Raw genomic sequence first — 22,226 nt, forward strand, 5'->3', positions numbered from 1 at the left:
GCAACATATTTAAGGCAGATTACTAAAAGAGGAAGGACTTGTTGTCATTCTGAAAACACAGGCACTTTCAGGTGTGGCACACGCACACATGCACAACTGCACCTGACAGAATGGCAGAGTGACAATGGCTACTTTTGGGAACATGAAATCTGCTTAACAACGGCAAAAATAATGTAGCCTATATATGTAGACAAATGAACACTCAGTGAGCTTCGTTCCATTTTTAGCTCTATTACTTCACATAAGGGAACAAAGGTCTGCTATACTATGTTCCCGCAGCAGAGGGGGCTGCAGTTTCAGTCTGTGCATAACAACTGAGAGAACATAAAAAAGGTCCCAACATAAGTCCTATTGCCATGACCAGGATTTTTTTTTAAATGAACACACTACAACTATTCAGTCAAAATGTTTCTACAAGTAATCAAATGAATGCATTCATTGTGTGATCATGCCTCTGATGAACACTTTTGAAAATGCACAAGGACAGCAAGACATTGGTGCATAAAAATAATACAAATAAAGAAATGGATGCTGCTTAAAATTACCCTTTTAACTGATTGTGCCAACTTAAAACTGTAAATTTAACGGGCAGAATACTGTCCTCTTTCAAGAGGGCCGCGTGAACGAAACACTGAAAACCATTGCAGCACAGGTTTTTGTTGGTCGGATGTATAGCTTGGGTTGCTTTATCATTGGGGCATACATTTTGCAAGAGAAAAAATCTGGACAACTATATTCTAAACTGTGTTTACGGCCCTGATCATTCCTAATATAACTGGAAATGTAATTTAGCAATGCTATAACATTTATCAGGCCTTCAGAGCATTGACTTTGTATGTTGGTCACTTGTGCTTTCTTCTTAAGCTTTTCCACAAAACCGGCAATTATGTTAAAAAAATGTCCTTAATTATTTTATTTTTTGTGTGGTACATCTCCGTTATATAGACAAGCTTTGGTTGAATCGGGCTTGCTTGCCGAGGAGAGTCGAATAAAGCCGAAGGACGTCGTACTTCCTTTTTTTTTTTTTTTTTTTTTTGTGACGTTGGTCCCCCCGCCCCTTCTCCCGCCCGGTTCTCCCCACACGTCCTTCCCCCTGCCCGGCTACACTACAGGCTGGAGCCCCGGCAGCACGGCGCGCAACACAACACACTGACAGCTGCCTGCGACTGACTGAAAACGAAAAGGGGGAAAGATGGAGCACAGAGAAGCAGGCTGTAACATAATGTTGATGACCGACTCATACAAGGTACCGTACCCTTTGTGGTTACAGATGAAGGGGGGCCGGCTGATGGTTGAAAAATGGATAAAGTCAAGGTGGTTTCATCATCAGTCCCAAGGCCGTCACTGTGCTCTCTGTGGCCGGTCTCCGTCGCTTCACTGCAGGCCGAATGGGCAAGGGGGGAGTGGGGCCGGATCAGTGATGGAGAAACAGATTGAGATCATCCCTCTTTGACTCATCTTTCTCTGCTTTTTTCTGCCTATCGGGGAGCCAGATCCCCACCGGCTTTGCTAGTCACAGTGGTCTAGCTAACCGTGTGGGCTAGCATGTTAGCTCACTTAGAGCGCTGAAGGAGACCGTAGGGATTGATCATTGATACATAATAAAAGCTAATATTAGCCACTAGCTTAGCAAGTGATGTGTGTGGATGGGACCGGTGAAACTGCACATGGTTAAGTCTCATTCAAAAGCCCAGCTAGTGTATAATGTTAGCCAGCACGGAGCTAGCCACAGTGTCTCCTGTGCGATGCGTCATTTAAGAGAAATCAAAACTGAAAGTTAAAAAGAAACTCTTAATATGACATGGCTACTTTCATGATGCCACACACCATGGACCTTTAGGTTAAATGTAATTTTATATTCTGAACGTTATTGCAAATGTGCCAGTTAGCTAATTTGAAAGAGAGCTGGACAATAATGTAAACAGACCAGATGTGCATGTAGTGTGCGAATGAATGCAGGTTAAAACATGGTTTACAGCAGTCATGTGAAAGCATTGATGGATGATGATGATCTGAGTAAGAGACATCAGCAGAGGTTCAGTTGGAGTTTGAAATAAACCTGCAGTTTTTACACTGAGATCAGTTTGGTTTTTATAAATACAAGAAGTGAAAATTGGATTTTTCAGTTTCAGTATCTGGGCAAAGTAATCTCCAAAACATAATCAAAAAAATGTAATGTTTTTACAGTGTGTTGATACCATTATAACTGCATATAAACTAAGCACTATTTCTTTGAGATTTACTCTAGGTTTTGTTTATTTACCATTCGAATAGATAATATGATTGCTCATTTTCTGTTGTTTCCAAAAAACTAAAACATCACGTTTTCATTTCGTAGACGCCACTTTACCCATTTGTTGTTGATTTGAAAAGTTTAAGTTTGTATATTAGAAGAATTCAGAGTGGATGTGTTTCATGTACTGCCCACTGTGTGCATCTTAAACAGTCAATAATTTGTGTGCATGTCATTGTTTTTAATGCACACTGCTGATTGGGCTTGAGCCGCTGCTGTGTAGAGAAGTGATTCATGGAAAGAGACTTAACTGCTAGCAGGTGTCTGAGTAAGAGGAGCCTGATTCATTGCTATTGCAGCAGAAGTCATAGCCTTGGTTTTGTTTGCTCTGAATCCTAAAGTAAACCATTGTAAAGTAGCTCATGAACATAAGTTACTGTATATATAGCTTGTTGTTCTAATTAAATATCCAGTATCCAGGGTTTCTCCTGCTTTATTGTACATTGACAGATGAGCTGTACAATCATTCAGACTTCTAATAATTGTAAAGGCTGATTGAAGAAGGAAATCTAACTTATTATACAGAAAAAAAGCTGATGTGTTCATGTTCACAGGTAAAGGATGTTGAATTATGTTAAACCTTAGCGGTCTGCATGGGTGTCACATTTCACACTCAAGCACATTTAACATGTTGTCATTCTTTTTTGTAAACCACCCCCCCCTTTTCTAAACCGTCAAGCTGATACTATAGTCTGACTTGTTGATCCTGTAATTATGACCTCGTCATTGCTCTTCATCTTCTATTCTTAGCGTGACTGTTGTGTAATCTGATAGTCTGTTTTATATCAACATATTTTCATCTACAATACGTCAGCTTGGAGCAAACTTTAATCACACACCACAACGCTGGAACCAAGACAGGATGATACTTAATATTTTATTATTAGTGTTCATATATATCATAGTATGACTGTGCCTCAGACAGAGACGATGCACAATCTATCATGTTAGGCGTGTTCACCAAATCGACTGAAGCAGCCAGTTACTAAGACGAAACTAACCATGAAGAAACCAGTCATGTAGAAAAGTTGAGCTTTCGAATGTGTTCAAGATGTTCAGTCATGTCACATCTGGGATGCTGGAAGACTATAGCGGTAGGTGCACTCGCCCCGCATTACGAAGCAGGTTCAAGTCCGACCTGTTGCTCCTTTCCCGCATGTCATTCATCCCCCACTGTTTCTCTCTCTCCCTGATTTATTGTCTCCAAATGAACGCACAAATAGCCCAGTAATAAATCTTTTTTTTTTTCTTTTTCTTTTTTAAAGTTGTATCCGTGTTTACATTGTGTTTGAGTACACATTGTTGCCTGAAACTAGGCAACCATGCATCCGTCCTGTCCCGCCTCATGCCAGTGTGATAATAACCAAGAGAAAAGCAAACAGTGTGCCGGTCTGACCAAGCAGAAGCCTTCACTTCACTTTGTTGGTCGGACACGAAACTACGCTTCACCTGAAGGCCCTTTATGTCTCGTCTCTCTTTTACTCAGTGCTTCTCAATTATTTTCTGTTACGCCCCCCCTAGCAAGAAGAAAACTATTCGCGCTCCCCACCGTGACTATCCATCTCTGCATAACATTTTATCCTTATTAACATTAAAGAAAAGAAAAAAAGAAAGACATATGGTCAAACTTACAAACACACCGGTCTTTCCTCTTCTCCAACTGTAGTGACAGTGAAGCCAAGCGCTAAATACGCTTCGTCGTATTTCCTCGTCTTAGCTTTCGGGTGACTTTCTTTTGCGTCATTATCTTTGTCTCTCTCCGCTTTTCTTTTCATCCCTGTTAAAAACTTTTTCATGTTGGCGGTTGTTATGTTGAATAACGGAGGCTTTAGACAGAACGCAGTCGGAGCTTTCTGTTGACTCAACACTGGTAACCAAGGTAACCAGGTAACCAAGGCAAACCTGTTGTCTTGTAAGTCGTAAAATGTTGCACTGTCGCAAACGTGACAGAAGTAACAATGATAGCGCCACTGCGGCCTACTGTAGTGGATGCGCAATTACACTTTATACTAGTACGGCCCAAAAAAAAGCCTGTTCCCCAGGGTCACACGCGCCCCCCCCAGGTATCGCACCGCGCCCCCTTTGGGGGGCGCGCCCCACTATTTGAGAACCACTGCTCTAACTGAAGAAAGAGGGGAGCAGCCACGTAGCTGAGCGTGCCTATTGTCTGGAAACACACACACACACACACACACACACACACACAGGTGCAGTAAGATCGGGTCATATTAAAGGGTGTTTCCTTGTTCATTTGCATCTTAACCAAAACACTGAATTCTCGGACGCTCCAGCACGTAGCTGAGCTTCACTGTGTAGTTTGTCTTCTCTCTGAGTTTGTCCCTACTTTTATATTACTGTTGCTCTTTATGGTGTATTCTATGAGTGTATATTGGTTGTGTTATGATATTATTATAGATCATCAGTGATTGTTCTTAATCCTCAGATGTTAAAGAGCACTCAAACAGTTATTGTGTTATTGTTTTTTTTTGTTTTTTTTTGTTTACATCGACTCGTCGGCCGGCTAATGTTTGCACACACGCGGTCGGGCCTAGTGTCATGTTGTGTGTCTTGACTCTATTTTGAGTCCTCGAAAGCTCACGGGGAAAGGACAGTGACGGGGGTCAAAGACACGGTGGAGTTCATTGACATTTATCTCCTCTGTGAAGTGAAGACGTGAGGAAGCCAGTGTGCTTCTAATGTAACCCCACCCCCCCCACCCGTGTGTTGACGGAGCTGACAAATCCCACGTGTTACAAGGTTGTAGACTTGAGGACAAACCTTTCACTTACAGTCTGCCTCTTTTTATGGGAAATGACTCCCTTTAATACTGAACACGTGGAACTATTTCCCAGCTTTATTTTGCACAGATTGGATATTGAAAATGCGGTGGATTAGAAAAATGAGTGGCTGCTCCCGTCATGTTGTCACAACCTTATTTTTGGAAGAATTGACTCTCAGCGCCCCCAGTGTACTCAGCTGAAAACCCCTCGACTCATTGGGGATTTAATTGACGGCCAGATGTCTACAGTGAACTCTGAATCTATTCCCTCGATGCATGTTTGTGTAGTTCTAAAAACGGTTTATCCTTCCTGTGTGAGACGTGTCTGGACAAGTCTCAAACTTGTGTTGTCTTTAATTCAAGCTGTCTTTGTTCGTCTTATCATGCCGTTGAGGAGAAACACGAAGATTAGCCAAAGCTCACTCATTCAAGATAGAATAATAAATGAAAGAACGGGCAATGGTGGGAAATGGCCTTTGACATGCCTCGCCCAGACGGGGACATTTTCAGACTTCTTTCTCTTGTTCATCTGGAATGTTTGCTATCATGGCAGAGTAATGGCAGAGCTCCTTAAACGTTCAGCTGTGTGATCCTGAATCTGAATCTTTTTCTCTGTTCAAAGGGCAGCCACTGAATTCTTCTTCAGTGCCGAGGATGAAAATCAGATTTGCTGCCTGTTAGTGTTAATGTTTGCTTCATCTCAGAATACTGCCTCGAAAAACATCCCACAAATAAGACGTGTGACCCGACGTTTTGAGCCCTTCATTTAAAGTTCACATCTCTCTTGTGTTACAACATACCGATCGAAGTTTCATCAGGCTTTTTGGTCAAGTATTTCACATTTTGAAATGTTAAAAAGCTGTTTTACAATGCGAATATAGGACGTGATGAGCTTGTCCTGTGCTTGCTCGACACATTTGGAATAACTTAAACCACTTTGTACCTTTTATGAATGAAACGGGCACTTTTTAATTGTCCTGATAGGCAATTGAATGTGGCTCCTTTGAACAGGGAGAGCTTGTTTCCTTGAATACCTTGAGGTAAAGAACAGTACAGAGATAGCAAACCATGAACATGAATCTTCTCATTAATCATGCTGCTTAAAGTGTGCGTGTGTGTGTGTGTGTGTTGTTTGGGGCCACTGCCAGCACTATCACTCTTGGCCTGAGGTTTAGACGTATAAAAGATCCTGTTAGAGATGATGTTCTGATTTTAGGAGGTATACATTCAGGGCTGACTAAAGGGAGTCTGGTAGTGAGTCGGCCTTCATTGAGAATATTTCAGCTTTGATGACAAACACTGCTATTACTATGAGGGTTGTGCGCTGACTTTACACCCATATGACCACTGGAAGATACCCAGAAGGTTGCTGTATCAAATCCCTTTTAATAATGAATGCAACAGTGTCGGACAATTTTAGTACAGGTCGTTGTTTCGCTAAGCTGCGATGCTGCAGACTGTTTAAAGGCGACACATTGTAATCCTTTTCAACAAGTTTACAACAAGTCTCAGAGCTCCCCAAAAAAAGTCGGTCAAGTTTCTCCTTTAAAAAAATCCACCCTGATCTTGTATTTTAAACCCTCATAGTTCAGCCCTGCTCAGAACAGGCTGTTTTTGTGTGTATAGCTTTAAATGCAAATGAGCTGGGTCAGGCCACGCCCTATCCTGGACGGCTCGGTTTCTCGCTTCGTGCACAATTTCTTCACAGCGGAAAGGTGCACTCAGACGACAGGACAAACACCTTGTCGTGTGGGGTGTCACCCACCTGGGGGAGGGGCTACTTCCCTTTATGATGTCACAAACAGCCTGTTTGAGCAAAGGATGGTGGGAAAAAAAACTGAAGCAGGCAAAAGATGGAGATGATGGACTTTTCTCATAGTTTGTGGGTTTGTACATAGACTCAGGATATATACAATAAAAGTGTCCAAAAAAACATGGCTCAGAGGGAATTGCATAATATGTGACCTTTAAAGAGTTTTCTAAGCTTTTAAAATCACATTATGTCCAGTATTGAATGTGTTATATCAGTGCATATTGTAAAAACATACATATAGGCTGATACAGTGAGTCGGTGTAGTACTATATAACCCCCTTAACAACGACTCTGTTTGGCCTGTGGGAACTATATTTATGCTTTATTTAAAATGTATTGCTGGAAGTTCTAATGTGTGGTTCTCTGTCTGTGCAGGTAACACATTACAAACAGTACCCTCCCAACACGAGTAAAGTGTACTCCTACTTTGAGTGCCGTGAGAAGAGGACCGACCCGAGCAAAAGCAGAAAGGTCAAATATGACAAAACCGTCTTCTACGGCCTGCAGTACATCCTCCAGAAATACCTTAAAGGTAAGTGAGTGCTCAGATTTCACCTTTGCGGCACTAAAGGGGCCTCTCGTTGTGGCGTCGTCTCGAGCACGGCCCAGCTTTTCAGGAACAAACGCTGCCCGAGTCAACGGCTCTAAAGCCACCTTTATTAACGATTCTCCTGAGTGTTTGTGTAACGACAAATGTGTTTCCAGTCAACTTCACAAATTAAATAAGGGTGACATTACAATATTAGGATTACATAACCCAAGCATTGACTCACAATATTCTACTGTTGTTCACTTTGCATTCAGGTCACATACCAAAAGCCTTTTGTGATGCATTATGGGTCCCTTTGGGAGCATTTTACCTCTTTACTCCCTCCTCCCTCCAGGACAAGGTGGGACTCGTGCTGGGTCGGCTGCAGAAAAGCTCTGCTCTCTAGCTACTCTAGATTCAGTGCATTGCTCAAGGACTCTTCAGCAGGACAGGTGCTTGCTGTCGTCGTCTGCAGCAACAGCCCGGTTACACTCAGAGATTAGACGGAGAGTTCACAAAAAAGCCAGCAAAAGTGTTCATGTACACAATGCATTCTTTGCTCTCATCAACTTGAGTCTTTGTAAAAGTGGAGGTTAAAGCTGGTTACGGTGATCCTGAGGGGCATGAGAGAGTGCAAGAGAGACTGAAAAAAGAAGGGAGTGGAAAGAAAGAGAACGCAAGCATCTCCCTCCTGTCTCTTAAAAGGATTTCATGGTGCGGTAGCAGAGGTGCGGGGGAGAACAGAGAGAGGGAGAGAGAGAGAAGACAAAAGCACAGCTGCTCTTTCACCGTGTGCGTGAGAAAGGCCAGCTGCCTGCACAGAGCGCCGCCTCGGAGCCCTGTGATTAGGCCGAGCGTTAGAGATGCGTCCCCGATCCCTGCAACTTGTGAAACCAAAAGTGTGCATCACGATTCTCCCGGACTGAGACACGACGAGTTGGAGTTGAATCGCTGCTGAAAACATGTTCAAAAAGTTTCCCCGACGAGGACCAGACCGAAGCCTCGAGCAGAACCCGAGTCATGTTGAACGGCCATCTGCCACCACTGTGACGGCCTAGGGAAGAGGGCGAGAGGGAGATGAAGACAGAAAGAGGAGGATGAAGACAAATGAAGCAAAAACAACAAATAAAACAGATACCAAGGTCAAAGTCAGGATGCATGGAAACAGATTGACCAGTCTAATTTTGACTTAAGCAGCTGTAATGTCAGTAAAACTATGCATACAGCGAGAGAGAGATAACTGGAAGTTAAAGTGGGCGAGGTTCAATGACAGTCTAACTCAGCGCTGGTTACCTGATCCATCCCGAACTACAGTGTAAACTTGTGCGTCTTTGCTGCTTTACACCTGTTTTCCCTCCCATTCCTTCCCAGCTTTTGTGCTAAGCTAACTGGCTACTCACAGTAGTTTCATATTTACTGTAAAGACTTGACAGTGGTATCAGTGGTTTTGTTTTTTTGTCCATCCCACTGAGATGAGAGCAACAGCAACAAGCACATTTCTAGGGTACAACAGTTTCTTTGGTTTTATGAAGTTGAATGTGACCAAAAAAAACAACAAAAAAAAACGTGTTGGTGAGGGTTTGTTCGAACAAAAAGACTCCATGTCGATGTGCATGCGATGCTTCGGATTCAGTTACAAGCAACATTCGCTGCACATTCTCTTTAGTGTTTCTCCTTCTAGCGTCTCTCTTTGTTGTGTTTCTGTTTTCCCTTTTTTTTTTACTCTCGACTGTGTGTCGCTCATTTCTTTACCCCTCTTCTTCCAGGAAAGGTAGTGACTCCGGAGAAGATCCAGGAGGCTAAGGAGGTATACAGGGAACACTTCCAGGATGATGTCTTCAACGAGAAGGGATGGACTTACATTTTGGAGGTAATATTTGAAGGACATGGAAAAGCGAGTCGAAGAACACAAAAGGTTTTTGAAACAACATTTGATCATAAAAACTGCAGTTCCGAAGTAAAAAAAACAAAAAACAAAACCCAAACCAAGGTGTGTGATGGAACGGTGTCTTTGTGCATAAAGAAAGTGATATGAAGGGATTTGACAATATTGTAATGTGACGATATCACCCATCAAGGTGAAAAACTGTCTCGCGGTATCAGTGCACAGACGCAGAGCAGCAGCTATCATGAAAGAGTGTCAAACTGGAGATGAATGCAGAAGATTCCACCGACACGTTTAAGTCTTTTGTATGGCAGGAAGCATTTTGGGTAGCTTCTGGAAACAGAGTAAGAGATTAGAGGCGAACAATATGTAAGCAGTGAGAGTCGTAAGAAGAGGATTACTAGTTCTAACAATTTAAAATGGACCTGCTTTGTTTTGCATTTTGTGTTGTTTTTTTTAATTATTATTTGGTGTTTTTTTTAATTGAACCACTGACTATTTTTGCAGTTATTTTACAGAAATAAGAAGCGCATGTAGCCTAGTGGTTAGTGTGCACGCCATGTCCGGAGGCTGAATCCCTCAGTGGAGGGTCAAAACTGACCTGCGGCTCCTTTTCCGCACGTCATTCCAAACTCTCTCTTTAGCCCCGTTTCCACACAGCAGTCCGGTACGGATCAGTACAGTTTGGTTCGTTTCCACAGCCCCTATGTGGTAGGCGGCGTGTAAGCCGGATGCTGATAGCGTCACATGATAGCAGCTAACCGCTAACTGCTAACTAGTAAATTCAACAAAGTAGAAAAACGCGACCGCTCGGTAGAAACGGGGCTTTTGATAGATAGATAGATAGATAGATAGATAGATAGATAGATAGATAGATAGATAGATAGATAGATAGATACTTTATTGATCCTGAGGGAAATTCAAGGCATCCAGTAGCAGTATACAGACAGGCAGGACACAAGACATTAGTTACAATACACACCCGCTGTCCCCCCCCCCCCCCCCCCCCCCCTCCCCTCTGTATACAATAATCCCCCAAACAAGATTTAGCAGCCCCTATGTGACTAAGAATAAACATAATTATATGTTAAACCTGTGCAGTTAGCATTAGCAATTAGACTTAAAACTTATATAGCATAATGTACATAACCTGTGAGGAGAGAAAAACATGTGCTGGTTAAAAGAGACCTGTAAACAGTTAAAGAGCCTTAGAAACAAAGTGCTGACCTTTTAGAAACTAGTTACATGTGCATGTACAGAGGTGTTGGAGGTGGTGCCAGAGGTGTGAGTACAGTCGTTAAACAGTCAATGCAGGAATGTAAATTGGCTCACCAACTTAAAGGAGCAGTGATTTGCATTAAGTGTCCTAGACAATAACCTGAAACCAGGAGTGCTTAGGGTGATTATCATTGAGTGTGTTTAATGTGTAATGAAAGCCTAAACAGCAAAACATGAAAACTGGAAGCTCATTTCTTCATGAAATGATTTAAAGGCTGGAAAAGAAAAGCTTCGAGTGGAATGAAACATCTCGAAGTCATTCAATCTTTCACAGTCAATGTGTGTGTGTGTGTGTAATGTTCCTTGTTATAAAGAGGGGCCCCCTTTTCAGCACCTTGGAGAGAGCACAGCCCAGTTTTTCCCCTCCATCGTTTTTTTTTTTTTTTTCACCTCATTCCTTCATCAGCTCTCAGCAGCCTTGTTTTCTGCAGAGCGCTCTAACGTGGCGACCAGGTGGCAAACAGAAACGTGAAAGGTCGAATCTCATCATGGGCTGCGTCGCTTCCAAATCTGTGTCCTTTATCTGCATTCTGAGGTCGTCTCTTTCAAGAGGAAAATGTTCCCCTTCTATGTGAAAGCACTGCGTGAGTCTGATTCTGGGTTGGTGTAACTGTGCCTGCACTTTTGCTTTTTGTGTTTACAGAAATACAACGGACACCTGCCTATTGAAATCAAGGCAGTGCCGGAGGGGAGTGTCATCCCTCGAGGCAATGTTTTGTTCACAGTGGAGAGCACGGACCCTGAATGCTATTGGCTCACCAACTGGGTGGAGGTAAAGCTTGTTTTGTTTGTCCTCTGGGGCCAGCGTGGATAGGGGTGGTGGGGTAAATTCCTGCTGGTGGATACATGACACAAGTGTACGCATTGTTCAATTAGACTGTGGGAGAGCGAGCGGTCCAAAAGATGCGCTTGCACGCGCCGTGGTTGTGTCGGATTTTGGAGCTGAAGCCGTCCCCACGAAGACATTTTCAAAACCCTTTGCCCCTCATCTCACCGTGTCAATGTGAAGTGCTGCTCTTATAGCTGCTACGCCACGTTTCCATGCATTTCATCCAGATTGAACAGTTATCCTTAATGGATTATTGATTGCAAGCTTAACTATATCATTAACATTTATCCTCTTTTTAATTGGGAGACCGGGCAGCAGTCCCGCTCACGCCTCTTACCTCTCCTTAAATCTTCCTGAATTACAGTCGTGTCGTGTCGTATTACTCGGCGGCTGCTCAGAGAGGAGCTGTGATTGCAGCACAGTCGTTCATACAGCTTGAATGGAAAAAGTCTAAATGGAGAGTAAGGAGCTGGGAAAAAGAGACAGGGTTGAGTGTTTTTTAGTTGGCTGGGTAAACGAAGCTAAATCAAAGGTTTGCCCTGAGCAATGTTCAGTTCCCTTCAGAGCACCACATCTTTGGAATGGCTCCCGACACTGACGAATGTACGTCGAGTGTATTTACTTATTTCATTTGACTCTAAGGCTGCCTCAGATATAACTTTTTTTAATCCTCTTCATGAAGCGTGATGTTCAATTTGAAAATCAAAGAGAGGAGAAGTCAGGACGCGGCTTCCTTTGATTGACGAGTCACAGTAAGATCAAGGCAGGATCGACGGGCGTAGCTCTGCAGAGATGAAGAAAGCCAGAACGCTCCACCGCAAACCAGCGGATGACAACATGATGGCTCCGCCCACATCTAATAAAGAGCCATTCACAACCAACACAATCACTTTGTCAGACTTTTCACCTGATCCTCCACATTAAAGCACTGTGTGTGTGTGTGTGTGGGGGTGGGGGTGGGTGTGGGTGTGGGTGGGTGTGGGTGTGTCCCAGGAGATAAAGAACATGTAATAAATGTAATGGCCCGTGAACAGACTCGACACAATGACTCGGCAGAACTAAATTCATTTACCGTGAGCATTATCTCCGCTCTGTGTGTCGTCCTTTCTCCAAAGTGCTCTCTTGTTGACTCATCCTCTCTCAGCCTCTTCTTTCTCCACAACCACCAATATCATCATTCATTAAGAAGTTGTTGTTGTTGTTTTTTTACCTCAAGTGTTCGAGCAGGTTTTTGAAATTGTCTGCTGCGCACGTCTGGGACTTAATGTACATACACTCAGCTAGAATGCTAAATACACTGAGGGACAGAGTTTGGACATAAGGCCGAGTCATAACTCTCACACACACTGTCCCGATACATTTAGACTTACACACACGCATACACACGCTTGGTCAGTCTCTACAGCTGATAAAAATACACACACACACACTGTCATTCTTCATGGGTGGTCTAAAATTAGCCTGCTGTCCTTGGGCTTCTTTTCGTCTTCCCCAATGCTCTTCCTTTTGCTTTCATTGTCCACCCCCCCACCCCCCCCCAATCGAGTCCTCACATCCTGGCCTTTTTTTTAATTTATTTATATATTTTTATTCATGTTATGTTTTTCTTTTTGACTCTTCACCTTCATTGTCATCCCCTCTCTCCTTCTATGACCTCCCTCCATTTTGTTCTGGGACGCTGACCGGGAAGATATGTTGGCACGTGTGTGCATGAGAGAGCGCGAACATTCCTTGCTGAGTGTTTTTTTTGGGGGTTTTTTCTACAGTACAGTACTACCCGATAGGCCGCCATTAATCACAGAAATTATTGGCATAATATTATTGGCACATTATTGGAATATTTAGATAGTGTTCTTTGTGTATAATAATTCCTCACAGTCAGCCTACAACTTTAAAAAGGGTGTTCGTCCTATCACTGTGTTCTATTTCTCACATCAGAGATACTTCATGAAAAGGTCGACATGCAGATAAGGCACGCTGCTCGTGTGTCCCTGTCAGGACGGGAGTCGTGCTCTGGCAGTCACATGAGACCATATTATGCTTTAGATTATGATTAGTCTGAGGAGGCATGTGACTCTGCTCAGGGTCAGAAAGTGAAGAGGCACGCCGTAAAGAATTAGCACACAAAGTCAAAGAGGAACCTGAACAGGAAGTTAACAGAGACGTGTTTCTTTTCTTTCTTTTTTTTGTCCCCTCCCTCCTTTTTAAGAAAAAAAAAGTGACATTGGGGAAGGGGAAATGAAAAAGACATCCTGGTGTTTTGAATATTTGTCATTCTCCTGTGCCTGACTTTACTTCTTATTTTTCACACCTCCTTTTGTGCGTGTGTTGTGAAATGTTTCAAATCATCTCACTGGCTGCAGAACAAGTCCAGCAGCTACGCTTTCGAAAGAAGTAACCGGAACGAAACCTGAGCCTGAACCCAGCACGTGATTATAAGAAAACACCCGTAGATAACATTTGTCAGCACATTGGATTTGAACCCGCATTCAATGTGGGGAACAGGCGGGAGTGATTATGTAATCCATCCTGAGTATTATTAAATCGGACAGTATTTACCTACGTATGGATTCATGTACAGAGGCATAAGCTTACTGAGTTTCTCACACACGTCTGAGATACTAGTTCTGGTCAAATGTGTGTTTTTAAAAGGTGACTGTGAGCACGGATAAGCCACTTGTTTTCATTTTGAAATGTGTGACACTCATCCAGAGTTGACATGAGGCATGGAGGAATGTATTTTTCCCAGAGTTTGTCTTGTGTGAATAAGCAGCCCTCTTTGATCCCCTGAGCCTGTTAGCTTGGGGTCTTAGAACCAGTCGAATTCTGGGACGACAAGGTTTTGTGTTCAGTGCTGAAAAAACAGTTTTCGCTGCAAGAAGATGATTCTGCGAAATTGCTTTTACAGCTGGAGTTGATTCATTGGTGCATGCGTGAAATGGCACAAGTATCTAGGGAACTGGACTGATGTGAACTGTCCGTACTTCATTCCTCCATCAGACCATCCTGGTTCAGATCTGGTACCCCATCACCGTGGCGACCAACTCCAGAGAGCAGAAGAAGATCCTCGCTAAGTACCTGCTGGAGACCTCTGGGAACCTGGAGGGCCTGGAGTATAAACTACACGACTTTGGTTACAGAGGCGTCTCCTCTCAAGAGGTATTATAATCACAATCCATCACGCATCGCTCTGCACGCGATGAGGAGGGAGAGGTGACAAATACATGGGGATAATGTACAATCCAGCCTTCATTGGGAATGTAAATGATAGAGATCAGTTATTTTAAACGCTCATGTCTGTCACTTCCTAGTCTTAACGATTAAAAAAGATTTAAAAAAAAAAAAAAAAAAAAACTCAACATAAAAACACCTCGGACCTAACATTTTCTCAAAGTTTATAAAATGAATTATTTGAAAAGTATAAATGTAGCCTCATTCTATCGTGGCAAATTACTCCATAGTACATGAATACACTGTTTTAATGTATGCTTTTCAATGTTACAATAATGACGGGGTCCTTGGAAAAATTCCTCGTCTGAAAGGGTTCCATGGTCTAAAGAAGTTTGAGAACCCCTGTGTTACAGGACAGCTTTTGTTTCGAGCTTTAATATTTAAGATTGGATGTTACTGAAAATGTAACATAAATTAATAGACGACAAGCTTAATAATGGGTGCCCAAAGTAAAAGGATTAATTATATGAAAAATAACCTTATAAAAGAATCCCTTGCCCTCTGCTCAGCATATTTTTAAAATATGATCAAAATATTACGTAGAAGTCCACCAACCCTCGTCTCCAATGATTCATCTACTTCCTGTTTGCAGACTGCAGGGATCGGGGCCTCTGCCCATCTGGTCAACTTCAAGGGCACAGACACAGTCGCTGGCATCGGCGTCATTAAGAAGTACTACGGCACCAAGGATCCGGTGCCAGGCTTCTCAGTGCCCGCAGCAGAGCACAGGTAACTGACACCCACACACTGTGTTCTGACATGGCAGTGTATGCTACCTGTACACAAGCCGGGGCCTAGTCATGACAAGACCCGATACACCTGCTGACCGCCGAGCACACCACAGGTGATACGTCCAGATTGCACCACCTCTTTTATTTACAAAAGGTTTTTGTGTATGTATTAGTTTTTTTTACGTAAAAAAAACCAAAAAACCTCAACGGACCGCTCATTCAAAACAAATATTCACCTTATGACATTCAACATTTTACTTTTTTATCTTTCCTTTGAGCTGTGTGCTAACTTTCTATTTACCAGAAGGTCCTAACTTTATTTCAAAATAAAAGCAGGGTTTAATTCAAAAAGCAAGCACAACTACTCTCTACTCTCTTGCTTAAGAACAGTACAAACATTCAAAATAAAAGCCCAACATTTTTTTTGAAATGTGAAATAATGGAATTTCAAACATTAAAAAAAATAAAAATAAAATCAACATTTTGCAGTTTATCACAATAAAAAAAAGTAGTATTTTGACAGCCTGAGAATATATGTAGAGTATGTAGCCTGTATCTGTTAGCTGTAGAGAGCTTCCTAGCTTTTCCAGAGGCCTGGTAGTTCACCACTCACTTTTGATAATGACAGAAACAATAAACGTCCTCCGAGGTATGAGTGGGGTCTGCCAACATGTCCAACACTTCTTTGAACACGCATGCAAAGAGGAAGAGAAACTTTTGAGCGTGACATTCTGCCTCTGGAGGTCGCCGAATTCCTGCGTAAATTGTTAATTAACGGCATGCGTTCACAATCCGAAGGGGCCCACTGCCTGTCAGCGTATTTACTGAAACCTTACTTTTTTTTTTTATTAACAAACTATAACTAAAGTTAAAAAAAAGTTGGTTATCTGCAAAGTATGTCAATGGAGAGAAGTTATGATAGATCAGCCAGAGAGAGAATTAACTCATCATTTGGCTGAGGTCGGTGGTAATTTGTTTCCCCCGTTTGCAGTGTCAAACTAATTATCTACTTCATATGTGCCATCTTTTTACATGGGGCTGTGATTGGCTGGAGCTAAAGGCTGTGATAGCCAGCTGCCCTAAAGCACATGTGCCTTACATGTCTCTGCGGGGTTTTATGGCACTGATCTATTTAGCCTACACACATATACATACATACACACACACACACACACACACACACACACACACATATTCCCCCTCCCTTTCTGTTGCTCTCCTGCACACACAGGCTCTTCTTCCTGGCCACCAGGGCAGTTACTGCTGCTCCAGCGCACCCTTCTTCCCTTGCACCAGTGCATTGTGGGATGGTGGCAGTAGTTGTCATGGTAACCGTTGCGCAATACGTCCAGCAATACCCCCCCTTCCGTTCGAATCTGTCTCGACCTCAGAGGGAGGAGCCACGGGGAAATTCCACTTTGGTTTTTAATGGAGAGGGAAAGGGCTGGGTGCTGGAGCAAAGTTGTGTCACCTTCAGAGTTTTTAAATGTAGAACTTGGAGCGCCCTCTAGTGTGTGAAGAAAATTTGAATATTAAAGGGAATAAAAAAAACAATAGAGACCAGTTTGCTTCCTTAAATATAACTTTTAAGGACTAGTTTGTAACTTAGCGCCTGGAATGTTCACTCCGTTTACAGGTTTCACTTTGTTTGTATCGTAGTGGCAAAAAACGACTAAATCTCACAGCCTCAAGTTCATTAAGGTCAGATTGGACTTGGTAAAATTACGTCTTTTTTCTTTGTAGATTCTTTTTTTTAAACTCACCTTATTGGACAAAAAAGCTTTTCTCTTAAATGCCATCAGCCTACAATAAGGTGAAAATGTAAATCGTGTTTTGCACTGCCCTCTGCTGGTTCATTGTCTTGTGACAGTGCTTCCTCTCCATATTTCTCACCTATTATTAAACGCCCGTCATGTTAAGTGTTTCTTGTACTCACTGTATCAAATTCCAGATCTGAAGGTTGCTTTTCCTTCACTGTGCTCGTCACTTTTTCTCCCCAGTTTCTTGCTGTTAAAACCCTCCACTCCGTTTCCGTCTTTGAGTTTTGAGTAAATGCTGGGAAGTGGTGTGCTGGCCTTTTTTTTGGGGCTGTTTTTGGATCAACCTTAACACTGATTTCGCTGCCCTTTTCTCTGAAGTACCATCACAGCGTGGGGGAAGGACCATGAAAAAGACGCCTTTGAGCACATCATCAAGCAGTTCCCCAGCGTGCCTGTGTCCATAGTCAGCGACAGCTACGACATCTACAACGCCTGTGAGAAGATCTGGGGAGAGGACCTACGGGGGCTGATAGAGAAACGCGGTGCAGACGCCCCGCTTGTTGTTCGACCAGACTCTGGGAACCCTCTTGATACAGTTTTGAAGGTTTGTAGCTTACTATTAATTTCTTTTTATTATTATTTTTATTTTTTTTAACATTCTTGGTCTTAAAAACAAGCCAAGGCATTAACGTTCCCACTTTTAATCGCTTCAGGTTTTGGAGATCTTGGGTAAGAAATTTATTCCAACGGAGAACTCAAAAGGATTTAAGGTCCTCCCTCCTTACATCAGAGTTATACAAGGAGACGGAGTCGACATCAACACACTGCAAGAGGTATGCACCACTGCTTTAAGTTTTAAATGTATTACTCTTTAAGAGACGGAACAGACTATGGGAACAAGTTCTGTTGCAAACTGTTTGACTCTGTGTGCTTTTCCTCACAGATCGTGGAAGGCATGAAGGAGCACAGGTGGTCCATTGAGAACATTGCCTTCGGGTCCGGAGGGGCTCTGCTGCAGAAACTGACCAGAGATCTGCTCAACTGCTCCTTCAAATGCAGTTACGTGGTGACTAACGGCCTTGGGGTGAGTACCAGCACATGTGAATGTAGTAGCTGTTGAACTACCTTAGCTTTTTTTTTTTCTTTCTTTTTTTTCCCCGTCACATATATACTGTATATGCCTGCAAAGAATGATGTCTGATTGACTTGATCATGTTTCTCTGTGTGGTGGAAAAAGGTAAATGTCTTCAAGGATCCAGTGGCGGACCCCAACAAGAGGTCAAAGAAAGGTCGCCTGTCTCTGCACCGGACACAGAGCGGAGACTTTGTCACTCTCGAAGAAGGGAAGGGTGACCTTGAGGAGTATGGCGTGGTGAGTTCAATGCCCACATGTAATCCACAGACACTTTTTGTACACACGTAAAAGAACTCCAGGAGGTTCATGAGAACAACATTTTTCTTCTTTTTTTTTTCTGACTTTTGTGTTTTCCGTTTTCCTCCTCATCAATGTGTCCTTCTTTCTGTTTCATTCACCCTCCCTCCTCCGACTGCAGGACCTGCTGCACACCGTCTTTCAAGACGGGAAGATTGTGAAGATGTACACATTCGACGACGTCAGAGACAATGCGAAGCTGAAAGAGAGTGAGCTGGAGGAGCTGCTGCACTGAATGCAGCACTACTGAACCCCCAACTTTCCCCCCTAACCCCCCACCCACCCAAATAACCCCCCCTTCTTCATTTCACCTTTTGCCTCTGACGTCACCTCCGACAAACGGTGGTAACGTGCACTGCTAGTACAACCCACTCCCCAAAATATTCCTCAAAACCTGAGATCTACCTTCCACAGAACTTCCCTTCACAATTAAAAAAAAAAAAAAAAAAACCTACTCTGGGTCTCGAACAGAGTCAGGAATTTGGAATCTACACACACCTGAGATGTAAGACATTAAATACAGATGAGTTAGAGGGACAGAAGTCACCATAATGACGACTTCTTAAACCTCCGCCCCAAACTTGAAAAAAAACAGACAAACAAAAACAGCGTGTTCCACTGATAGGTTAGACATGTTGAAAAGCTAGACTGTGATTGGCCATCGGGGGGCGAAGTGTGAGCAGACTTTTTCATGCTGAAACACAAGATCAGAAGATTGTATTGTTTTTTTTTTTTTCTTTCAATAAGCTCTGAGTGCAGTGAACCCACGCTAAGTCCAAGTGAGGACGATCATGACTGAGAGATATACCGAATTATGAAGCCACGCCCACACCAATGACTGGCCCCGTGTATTGTGTACAGAACTGTTTAGAAAATATATACGTGTCTGAATCTACTTAGCTTTGTCTTTTATGTAAAGGATGATGATGGTAGTGTATAATGATGCACCAATAACATTGACCCACAAAACTGTTAATATGTTGCTTCATAATTATTAAAGCTATATTTCTGGCTGGTCAATAAATTCACCCACCTAGCTTGCTCTTTAGCTTTGGCCCAAGTTAGTCATCATATACTACCTGAATATTTTCTACTCTTATTCTGCCAAATCATATGTTATTGGTGCATCTCTGAAGTATATATTAATGATCATCTACTTGCCATTATGTTGTCCAAAGAGTATCGCCATAATGACAGATAATTTAAATAATGAGATCATTTCCTTGAGATCATTTCAAATTCTAAATGAGCCCAATATCTTAACAAGAATTTCAATTCCAGTAAAAAAAAAAAAGTTTGGGATTAAGCCTTCATGATGGTGAATGCTCTGAAAACCAGTCTTTGGAAGACCAAGAGTAAAAAATAAAAAAAAAACCTACACTGAAATTGTCTTCACCGGACTGAAGATGATCTAATTAATTGTGTTCGTGAAAGATTAGATATGTGGCTCCTGGGCAGACATATGTTAAATGTTGGTTCTGATGTGCGGGAATGATAGAACGTGTGTGTGTGTATGTGTGTGTGTGTGTGTGTGTGTGAGTGTGTACTGATAATTTCTTCCTCTGAACGATCGTCTCGTATCCCTTTATGCAAATGAACTTATTGATCGAGGGAATAACCAAGAACACTCTTCCATTGACTTTGCCGGCCTTTTATTTTGAAAGGAAAACGCAGCGTTGTGACATACAAGTGAGTGAAAGTTACCAACGGTCAGACCAGTGAGTTTCAGACCCGCATAATGTCGATATCACTGCCCTAAAAGAGGGAAGAGGAGGGAAACGACTGTTTCCAGAAACATCTTAAATATTCCCAGTGATGGCAAATTGTACTCCAGTTTGGATTTGTTGCCAAGTGAACCTCTCCAGAGTGGAGAGTGCCACGCCTCTTTGTGTTTGTGTTTAGTCACATGGCTGAGTTGGCCCTTTTCGGAGCAAGGAGTTAATGACATCACAGGTTAAAAAAAAAAAAAGTTTGTTTAAGACCAAAAGCAAGATGTTGTGTGCAGTTTTCACTGTGTTTGTCCTACTTAGGTTTTTGGCACATATTATGTAGACGCACTGCCAGTAACAACTCAAAAGATTCCAACATGTATTTCTATCTATGCTGGTAGCCACACTGTTGGATTTACTTTTATAGATTTAATTAATAAATCGAAAAGTAGTTTGAGACCAGATACCTGCAAAACTGATGACATTCCTATCAGGCTCAACTGCAATTTGTGGGTTTCCAAGGTGCCACATTCTGCTCAAATACCAACATATAGCTCCAGGTGTGGCCTTAAAAGGCTGCTAGCATAGCTGTAGACTTTCTTGTAATTATTTGTTACACACTCTTTTTGGGCCCCAGCTGCTTTAAAATTTACACATTTTCTCCAGGCAGCTGACGACTGCTAACAGAGTCTCTTAGCTGTTAGCTCCTCCTGGGCAGCCTCAGCAGATCTATTAGGGCATCAGTGACCTTTTCATTAACCCTGCAAGTTTTCTGCATTTTTTTTTTCTTTTTGGGGGGGGGGGCTTGAAGATACCTGTGATGTCACTTACTCCAGTTTCCCGCTCTGGCTCCGACAAAGCTGCTCCTACACGGACAAAGCTGGCAAAGAAGACATGCAAAAACCAGATCACACTCGTTTAGTTTTCCTTTCTCTTCTAACCTGTCACACCATTTGTTATCCAGCTTTTTCTGAAGCAACAACACAGTTCACCGTTTGTTTTTGTTCTCTTTTATTTCTCAAATTAAATTCGTAAAATGTTGACGTCACTATTTCGATACTGTCGGTTCTTACCTCAAACTTTATTTTGTATGACCAAGGAGGGAGAAAAATGCCAGAACAATTGCAGTAAATATCTTCATTTACAATGCGGCCATACTGCCTTCTCACTTGTACATACAACAACTAGTTTGACTGAAAGCAGTGCGAGCAGGTTAGAGAGACAACCACACTAGATAGTATTATTATTTTCGTTGTAACAACTGTTTTTGTACCAACAGAAGAATATCCAAAACAGCTTGTGTGAATTGGGCGCGTGACTGTTTTTGTGACTGTCAAGCTTTTTAGCTTTTGTTTGCGCATGAGTGTGTGAGTGTGAGTGTGTGTGTGCGAGTGTGTGACTGCCTTCTGTATATGGATGAAAAAGTGTTTGTGGATACTTTATTTTCTTTATGTTGTTGTTGTTTTACTTGTATGTATATGTTGGTTGTCCCAAGTCCTCTCCCAACACAACTGATATTTTAACTAATATAACTTACTATATTGTCAACAATACATTGATTAAAGATGCCACCCTGTCAATTTGAAATGATTGGTTTTTTTAACACACACACATATGGCTATTTTTTGTCTGACCTCTGTTTTAGCTGATTTGAACTGTACATGTTCAATATTCCAACTAAGTTTGATTACCTATGGCAAGGGTTGCAAACCTTTTTTTCCTTGGCTTGTAGCTAAGGACACGTCACCCTCAAAGTCCTTTTTTTTTTGACTCATGTTATTTCTTTGTTCCGCGCTCAAGTACGGTTCTTCTTTGGCCCTGGTGCAGATGGAAGAGGTGTGCTTCGGCACGGTACAGTTGCTCATGCATGAGCACAAGCGCAGGTAGACAATGTATACATGAAGTATCATCAATCCCCACGTCCGTTGTTGTGAATTCCCGGAGTGTTATGGCTGTA

The 22,226-nt window shown here is 42.4% G+C and overlaps 1 protein-coding gene across 1 annotated transcript; it reads left to right on the forward strand.

Annotated features, from left to right (window-relative positions):
- Positions 1-1,052: 1,052 nt before the first annotated feature.
- nampt1 (nicotinamide phosphoribosyltransferase 1) lies at positions 1,053-21,856 on the forward strand. Its single transcript, XM_079334732.1, has 11 exons — positions 1,053-1,246; positions 7,261-7,417; positions 9,181-9,284; positions 11,221-11,349; positions 14,407-14,565; positions 15,230-15,366; positions 17,507-17,732; positions 17,842-17,961; positions 18,072-18,212; positions 18,366-18,500; positions 18,682-21,856. The coding sequence occupies exons 1-11, from the start codon at positions 1,193-1,195 to the stop codon at positions 18,793-18,795; spliced, it is 1,476 nt and encodes a 491-aa protein (XP_079190858.1). The 5' UTR covers positions 1,053-1,192; the 3' UTR covers positions 18,796-21,856.
- Positions 21,857-22,226: the final 370 nt, after the last annotated feature.

This window comes from Symphodus melops, assembly GCF_947650265.1.
Source record: "Symphodus melops genome assembly, chromosome: 22".
NCBI classification, from domain to species: domain Eukaryota; kingdom Metazoa; phylum Chordata; class Actinopteri; order Labriformes; family Labridae; genus Symphodus; species Symphodus melops.